General features: G+C 33.8%; 1 protein-coding gene across 1 annotated transcript; it reads right to left on the reverse strand.

The window, feature by feature from the left end:
* Positions 1-643: 643 nt before the first annotated feature.
* Positions 644-2,989, reverse strand: LOC128227304 (uncharacterized). The gene is made up of 3 exons (XM_052937710.1): positions 2,679-2,989; positions 1,824-1,977; positions 644-1,115 (listed from the first exon to the last, which is right to left on the reverse strand). The coding sequence occupies exons 1-3, from the start codon at positions 2,776-2,778 to the stop codon at positions 1,016-1,018; spliced, it is 354 nt and encodes a 117-aa protein (XP_052793670.1). The 5' UTR covers positions 2,779-2,989; the 3' UTR covers positions 644-1,015.
* Between the last annotated feature and the right edge of the window lie 6,384 nt (positions 2,990-9,373).

Consider the following 9,373-nt stretch of genomic DNA (forward strand, 5'->3'; position numbering starts at 1 on the left):
CCTGATAGGGGTATGCATTATTTACTTGTCGTTAACCTCCCTGTCTTAGCATTGTGTTTTTCATTACTTTTTTATCCCTCTGAAACAGGGGCGTATCATATTTCGAGACGCTTGATTGTTTGGCTTTGGATACTTTCCGATAGCGGGAGAGATAGGTCCCATTTGATCGAGATCCCAGAAAGCTTGCATTAATAGTCAATTAGCGCGTGTCAAACAATTTCCTTTCCTAGTTTTATGGATAGGATACACAGATTTGTTTAATTTTTATTTTAAATTGTCTTTCAATTGTCACTTTGAAAATGCATCTTGTTATCTAATTCCATACTTTATAAGCAAAGTAACTTATATTGACTAAAAAATATTTTGTTATATTTATTCACATTTCTAAATCTGACATTATTATATTTGTTTACTAAGTATACTGCTCACCAATTGTATCACCTTAAGGAACAACTAAAATAACAGGTTGAAAAACATAAGTAGATCGTGCTGTTCTTAACAAATTCAAATCAACAAACTGCACTTGTTGAAGAAACAATTTACACTATTCCGTGTTTACATTGTTGCAATTTTTAACTTATTATTAGGTGAACTTGAAACCGCTTTGTGAATAATGACCTGGGCTTCCAGTAACCAAAATATATTCAAGTCAATATCGGTTTATTGTCGGTTGTTATACATACAACAATAAGATAAACATAACCTATGTATAGATTTTTCCGACACATATTTAAGAAATAACAACAAGTAAACAAAACTGCGACATTGAATTAAAAGTAGCTATCAAGTATAGGAGAACTAATTTAAATAAATATATTTATAGTTTTTGGTAACATATGCAATACACAAGACGACTGATAGCATAACGATGTCCATACATATATATTGAACACTGCAATAGATCAAATTGACATAATGAGTATGAGAATAAGATGGTACATGTACCTAAGAACATTAACATTCATAACCATAAGTGGCCCTTGTATGTCGATTGCTTCTCCGTTTTAGACATGTGTCAGTTCTGAAGAGCCTGATACATATGTGCATCGCTGTTTTTATCAGTCATTTCGTACGGGACTTCGGATGCTCTCCCAGCATTAGCATATTCTATGTCTCTGGAAAGGATGATATTGTGCAATCCAATGTTAACATAATGGTTGATTTAAGTTTAATAGCTATCAAAAAAATGCTTTTTATATAGGGTCTTTATTAAATTAAATGTACATAGAAAGGCACCCCTGATTTGACATCGAACATGTGACCACCTCATGCTTATGAGGAGAATAAAAGGTATCGCATATGTGTTAGACTCAGGTTGATGGCCAGCAATATAAACGTATCCAAGTCGTGGCCATTCCCCGATACGGAAAGGCTTTATGACATGAACGATGTTTTCCAATGCACAGTGAAATTTTATACTTATTTCGGGTTTTCTATTAGGTGACCTGGATGTAGTCAAATATTATAACGGTTGTGGGCAGGTTTGGTAAATGCAGTTTGATTTAAACAGATGTAAGTTGTATTTCTAAAAACACCATTCTTTCCTCATGACAATAAGATTGTTTTAAAGAAATTTATTTCGCTTGCATAATACAAAAACTATATCATACATGTATTGCATGTATTGAGAGCGTCTGTTGCGAAGTTTAGCACGTTATCGTTTCTAGTTGTATATACATGTTCGTACATCTTTCATTTCTCGCAAATTTTGGAAATCTATCACAAACTTTTCAACACTACGACATTAATGAATTGTCTCCTTCACTATTATCGTTGTCAACTACATGAATCAGCAAGCGATGAAACATTTATATCATACTTACTGAACAACATTAGTTGTGTCTCTTTTTTTCGATGCCGACTTGTATCTTCGATATACAAGAACACTAGCAAATATCAGTCCAAGAAGAAATAGACAAACTCCTACTGACCCTCCAGCCACCCCCGTAATCTCAGAAGCGGTAAAATTCTTCTCATCTGCAAAGTTGTAAGCTTAAAGGTGATTTACTGCTCTATTTATGTTTTCATTGCTATGGCAAAGAACAACTGATATTCATTATTCCTTTAATCGCAAGTCATTTTTTCGCTGATAGTCAACTTATTTGAGTTTTTGTCTTTAAATTAAAATAAATGCAAACGTCGAAAAACAATTTGGGCATTTAAATGATGCGCATGTGAGTTTGGTATGTGGTCACCAAACGGGACAAGTGGGTTTTCTCCGGGTTCTCATGTTTCCCCCTCAGCACAAGACCACACTCTCGCGTAGAATCTTGCCAACGAGATTGATTAATATAATGTTGTAATAACTTGTTTCACAATTGATGTAAAATAAATATGTTTAAACTAAACCAAATTAAACTAAATGAGACATTCATCGGCAATTTTAATGCTTAGTTTACGATGATAGTTTATGGACAGTATCTGGTACGGATAAACAAACGTAGAATATGAAATAGGGTACGACAGCAATATGTTTGTGTTTAAGTTATATGAAGGTTAACGACCTTAAAAGAGTTCCAATTCATGAATTTAACTCTAGCATTTGATTTGAATATCAAAAACACATGGGACGTCATTTTGGTAGGTTGAAAATCCAATTGTGACGGCTTTACTTTTGTTTGAAATGTTACGGTTATGACTTACCCATGTTTTATTCTCATATTATTTTCTTTACTCACCGCACAAATGTCCCTTCCAGCCGTCCGCACAGCCATTGCATGCACCATCAACTTTGTTACATCCTCGTTTACATTTGTGACTGCAGCTGTTGTAGCACATGCGTCCATACGTGCCACCTGGACATTCTGAATTAAACAAAAACTGCTCTAATAAAAAGTGCCCACCTCTGTATCAACAAACAACAGAGACAACCCCAAAAGCATCAGCATGTTATCCTGAAGCTTTATGGAACAGCCATGTGGCCAGAAACTTCAGCGATCAGCCTAGTATCCTGCAACTTCATAGACAAACGAAGTTTCCAGAAACTACAATGCCAATACAAGTATCTAGCAAACAAAATAAGGATTAAAGAAACACAAAGGCTAGCTAGGAAGCAACTTCAGAGACCACGCAACAGGAACACAATATAGGGACCAACATAGAAGCGATATTATTCAGGGACTTTCCCAGTGGAAACAACCATTATTATAACATGAAGTGGCATAAAATGGCAAATACCTAAGCGGAATGACGAACATAATAACACACAAGAAACACGCAACGGAAAACACATTATACATAACCACAAAAAATATATTATTTACGTTTCTAAAGAGATGTGCTTGTTGGGTGCTTGAAATATTTGTTTCAATTAGTATACATGCTTAGCTACCTCACTCATTATTTAGTTTCTACTTAGATGTTTATTATCATTTGCTATATATAAAAATAGACCTAGGCTAAGTATACGTATACTTAACGTTCGCTGCACGTGTGCTGTATTGCATTGTTCTGAAGTTACGTTTAAGCTGATGGAATAACTGCATTGGCGTTCGACAGGAATGTGCCGTTGCATCATAAAAGATTCGAAGATTAGTGTCAGTCTAAAGCAGCAATTACAAATATACCATTTATATTAAAAATAGCGTAAGATTTGGTCCAAATGCTGGAAATATACAGCTTGGTAGACAGATACCCATCCTTTTCCGCTGCGTTAAACTTTTGGCAGAAACTTGTACTGCAGATAGGATTTGAACAACCTGGGGCTCCCTGCGTTCTTTAATGCGTCCATGCCTGCAAATCAAAATGCAAGTTGTTTATTTGTTTTCATATAATACCATGTTACGTTTGCCCCTTGATGACTCGCTGTCAATTTTTCGCAATCTGTTGCAATTTGTCAAAATACTCGAATAAGTATATTCTATAATATTATACATTATGTTGCTGATAGTTTATATAGTTTTGTCTTCAATACAATGGAAATGCAGCTTGTAGAATATTAATTAAATTGAAAACAATGCAAAAAGTTGATATTTCAGTTCAACTCTGAGTATGCATATTTGTTGTTTTAGAGATTATCAAGGTCCTACTGCGTTCATTGGCTGCATTATGGCTTAGTCCTGCCGTATGCACCATCACGAGTCACGACTTAAAGCGTGATAAACTGTTTACTTACGAGTTACATTAAGACAAGCCTAAGATAGACTTTGTAATTTAGAAAGAGTCCCACCAGTGTTATCTTAAATGTATTGCTATCAATTAACTCGCTAAAATTGCTTTTAATTTCTCGGTCCATTATTTAAAAACAAAAAACAAATCCTATGGATCACTAACGGCGACTACTAACATATATTCATATAGGCAACCAAAGTTGTATTAGAATTGAAACCTTTTGCATTCGGGATGGTTTCCTCCAATCGTTCAAAAAAAGGCGAATCTTTCGTCAAGCTGCACCTTGTTGGCCTTTTCAAAATCAAGGGTTTGCAGCAAGGCAACGATCTCTGTAGTAAATGTTGTCCCTTGAAAAGCATATTTATATATCCTAAAAACATAGAATTATGTTGTTTCGTAATATATTAACATGATAAACAGAATCATTCGTAAATGTAATTATTTTATATTTCTAGCTACCTATACTGCTGCTTTTCATTTGTCTATATACCATCTGTTTAGAAACAATGATTATTAATAGAAAGACAATATTTACTGTTACAACCGAAACTGGACAATTCGGTGCCAAGATAATTCGGCCTAGTCAATTCGGCACCAACACATTCGTCACCCAGTCGACTCGGCACCATAAAGCATAGTCAATTCGGCACATAATTCAAATTATCTTTTATTCACTTTCAGTCGTTATATGGTTCGTTTATTTCAACAAAATTACCTTTCACAAATGATTCGATCATGAGAAACATGTATCGTTTTATTTCAGAAATAACAAATGGTTCAATGTTATGAACATCTGTTTGTTTGTTTTTGTTGTACAAACTATTTGTTGGGTTTTCTTTATCTTACCTTTACATCTATTTTTTTCAGCGGTTCTGATTTTCAATTGTGCGTATACAATTGCTTATTTGAGGATATTTTGCTTCTTTATTTTTAAACTATAATTCAAGTCAGTAAAACGCGCACGCTGTGGGTTAAGTAATGATTACAAGACACGTTCATTGTCAAAAACTATTGTTTTACGTGACAACAATAGTATCAAATTTATTGTTAAATCTGAGATTAGTGCAAACAAAAACAGTCATGATATTTATGTATACATTGAGCCTTAAGTATGGCATATTAATTCCTTATATGCAAGGTTCAGTTGCCTACAGTACCTACACAAAATAGTATAGTCTTTGGCTATTTTTGCCATTATAGTTTATTCTTCAACACATATATGCGTTTATTTTGTATAAACATATTGCGTTATGATAAAATAACATTATTTGGCTCAACCCAAGCAAAAAACGATTTGTAATTAAAAAAAATACAATAAGACAGCTAAAAAACAATAAATATTGGCAACAATTTTAAGGTATACATGAATCTTAAATACACATATATAAATTAAAGTATGACAATTGAAGCACAATTACAAAGCAACACTGTCAGTCTGCACGTTGAAAGTGACGTCATCCAGCTCCATAGGTTATCATCATAATTGTGTAGTTAATGTTATTAATGACTTTGACCCTTATATTGTTGGTCATTGGCATTATTCTGATCAGAGTTAATTTGGCAATTAACGTCGTGAGAGAGGTATCCATTTTGACCATACGTTTCATTGGTAGTTATGTTTTTGCTTTTGTACATAGTATTCACAATATTCGTGTTTATCACAGATTAGTTGGTAGCTTTGATCTGCGAGGTAATTGTCATAGTTTGCGCCTGCGTTTTCGCGGTAGCCATGTCAATCAGTATTTAGCAACTGACCCTTTTGGTTACCTGTGTCACCTAGATATGCGCCAGTATCGTACGCAGGTGTCGTCTGCGCTTCTTTACTGTCGAAATAAGTCAGCTGCGATTTGGGCCTCATTGTGATTGTTACTTTCGTTTGGGTTAATCGCCAAAACGTCCGGGTTTTCATCTGGGTACATCACACGAATGACGTCAACATCGCCTATAATTGTTTTACGTTCTTACATAAACCTTTACGTCTGCTTCCCGTTTTTGAGATTCAGGTTTTGGCAAGTAAGTAAGACGCAAAACAGCTACAGCACTCAAACAATATCAACCAACATTGTATACAGTTGTATACGGAACACTTGCAACTTGGGCGGCAAATTCGAAATTTATTCATAACTGAATCCTTAACATATCTGTTTAATTTCTTTAGTAACTAAGGCATTATTATGCCATTTACTATCTAGCCAACCAGGAGACAACCAAACAGGCCTACAAAATCCCCCATTTTTTTATTTCTTAACAAAAATTATACATTCAAAAAATTCCAAACGGAAACAAATACACGTATGCTTTATTCAAATACCTGTATTTGTCTTCGTATGCGTAGCGTTCATATAAGACGAAGTCGTAACATGTCGAAGAACCAGCTTATACCAAATTGCCAAACGTTCCGGCGTAAAATTCCATAGTTTGATCCCTAATGTCAATGTATATATAATTCAAAGTATGAAGGTGCCTATGTAGTAATGGTGAACTTCAAATAAGCCAAATGGGAAAATGGCCATAATGTATGCGGTGCCCACATACTTTTTTATCAAGATCTGCCTTTCGCAAATGTTTTGGCATACGAAACAAGTCCATAACCCATCAGATCCCAAAAATGCCACACGTTAACGTGTAAATTAGTCCTAACTGTATGTTTCCCAAATAGTAATGGTATGCTCCAAATATTCCAAGAGGAGAAAACCCCAACAAATAGGGTGTTACAAGTGATTTTTCAATCCTGTGATCATTGTGATCCTCGACGAGACTGCGCATGCGTATGAGGTCGACAATCCAGCCAACAGTGAAAACTCCTAGAGTGCATGCGTACAAGATCCCAAATTTCTGGTTTCCGAGGAAAGACAGAAAAACATCTATAAGGTTCATCATTGATGTTATTGTTACTCTGTTAGGACAATAACTGCTTTATTCGTATTGACACTATGCCTTGTATTTTATAGAGTTATAATAACATTAATTTACCTCGCAGAAATTTTGATGATTCATAACTCAGGAGTTACTTAAAATATATTGTTTGCTGTATTTGATAATTGAGTAAAGGACAAACTGTTAGATGGTTTTATTTAAGCATTTAATATCCATGACACATTACCTTAGTATTCAACGTTTTGTGAAAAATGTATTTTGTGTGTAAGGTAAGGTTTTATCCAATCAAACTTATCTCATTTTAGATTGTAATTCCAACTTAAAAAGTAAAAATGTAACCAAATATATAGTTTTGCCTGGGTTTGTTCATTTCTTCCTGCGAAAGAAATTTGAGGCAATAATGCAATTACTACAACAGTGAAAACGGTTGCATTAAAATCACAAGAAGTAGATGCTTATATTGAGTCGAATCCAGATATTTTACAATTAGTTTTTTTATATTCTGCGTAATGAGAAACAATTTGATATTCTACGTAGAAGGACTATTATTTTTTAACTTTCCTTTATTTTAATATAATTATGATTAAAAAGTTTGTGAATATGTTGATGTTGTAGATTCTGCTTATCTCCTTGTTGACAGTTCAACAAAAAAGTACACAGTGGGATTCCATACATCCATTATGTCCACCGACAAGTTAAATATCTACATGATTTTATATTTGAAATATAAATCTAAAATAGTTAGACCTAAAATTGAATGAAAGGTGATCAAGTCGGATCGAACGTCTCTGGCACGGAGTACCAGGTTCAATCTGCGCTCAGATCTTTCTTGTGACCACTTTATGGCTCTAGTTAATTTTGGTTCGCGACCTAAATTGCTACTTTTTAACTCTCTTATTTCAATATTACTTTAGGAAACTTATTATGTCCTTTATAATTTATAATGTCAAAGGTTTGGTTATTGTTGCTATTAGGAATAAATGCATTGAGTTAATGGCGTTTTATCTATCATAGTATAATTTAGACTCATTTTATTGATCTTTAAGAGAACACGCTTTATATTTTTTATTTACTTTATCACTTTCTTTTCTGAACGGTAACAATTCCGGCACTTTACATGAACCGGTTGACCTTTCGTGTGTCTTCAAATAAAAACACTTGGGTCATGCATTTGTAAAAAACTCGAAACTATTCTTGATCATCGTGAAAATTATAACAACCAAAATTATAATTACAACAAAAAAATAAAATCAAGAAAAGGGAAAAATGCTAAAATAATGATTGATTCTTATCTTTCGTGCCTTCATACCGAACTAACATGTTCAACCAATGTCCGTCCAGTCAAGCTCTACTGAAAGCACTCGTCAATTCAATGTTATATTATTGCATATTATTATCATATTTTTCTAATTCCTCTTTCGTACACTACAATGGTTTCTTAGAGCGCAGAGAAATGAGTAAATTTTTTGAAGTAGTATGTACTTTTTGGTTATGAAGGGGCGGAGGGAGTGCAGCGAGACCGACCAGTCGACCTTAAAATATCAGGTTAACGTAAATATATTACAGATTAAACGCAGTTAACCGGGAGATGACCCATTTCATTGCCAAAAATGTAGATAATATGCATTGTTCTTCACAGTTCTTGTATACAACTTAAGGTTTGGTTATGCGAAACCGATCCTGCTAAAGCCACTAAGGGGTACTTAGGGGTACCTAAAAACACTCAGAAATGTAACGATGTAAGTAAATAAATGATGATGAAAATACTTAATATTTATGAAGAAAGTTTATTTACGAGTTGTTCTTTGTATTTATAGAAAAACTGCTCATTGGAATCTTCGATGCCCGGTTGTCATATCTGGTTGTATATAGATAAAAGGTCTCGCGATAAAGGCATAATTTATGTACATGTTATATTCAACTGAATTTGAAAATGTTCTTTTATATGGAAAGGATCTTGTATGATAAGGGTTGAAAATGCCCCGCAAACTACAAAATAGTTTGTTTTCAATACTGTTTAGACTTTTTGTGTCTACACAATTTGAAACTCAACAGTTTGAGCGTTAAAGTTCATATGTAATCAATGTGTAAATTCTTGAACAACGTCTCAAACACAAACACTATCATAGTCACTGTGCACGACATCGGTTGATGAAAAAAGAAGAGAATACGTCAAATTTGTGGCATTGAAAAGATAAAAAAATACAAACGCAGAAATATTTTTCATAATACAAATGAATGATGTAAATTTATATCTTTATTATACAAGGACCTTTTTCAATGCACACTATATATTTTCCTGACATGTATGAACGCAATATTAAGTTGTTATAAGATAGTGATACATTTTTTATTTATTTCATAACTAGCGAGAATTTTTAGCTAG

This window comes from Mya arenaria, chromosome 3, assembly GCF_026914265.1.
Source record: "Mya arenaria isolate MELC-2E11 chromosome 3, ASM2691426v1".
In the NCBI taxonomy this organism is placed as follows: domain Eukaryota; kingdom Metazoa; phylum Mollusca; class Bivalvia; order Myida; family Myidae; genus Mya; species Mya arenaria.

Coding starts and splice junctions, on each gene's coding strand:
- LOC128227304 (XM_052937710.1), bottom strand. CDS start 2,778: ATGTGCTACAACAGCTGCAGTCACAAATGTAAACGAGGATGTAACAAA. Junction 1,978..2,678: donor CTGGAAGGGACATTTGTGCG/GTGAGTAAAGAA, acceptor ACAACTTTGCAG/ATGAGAAGAATTTTACCGCT. Junction 1,116..1,823: donor GACACAACTAATGTTGTTCA/GTAAGTATGATA, acceptor CATCCTTTCCAG/AGACATAGAATATGCTAATG.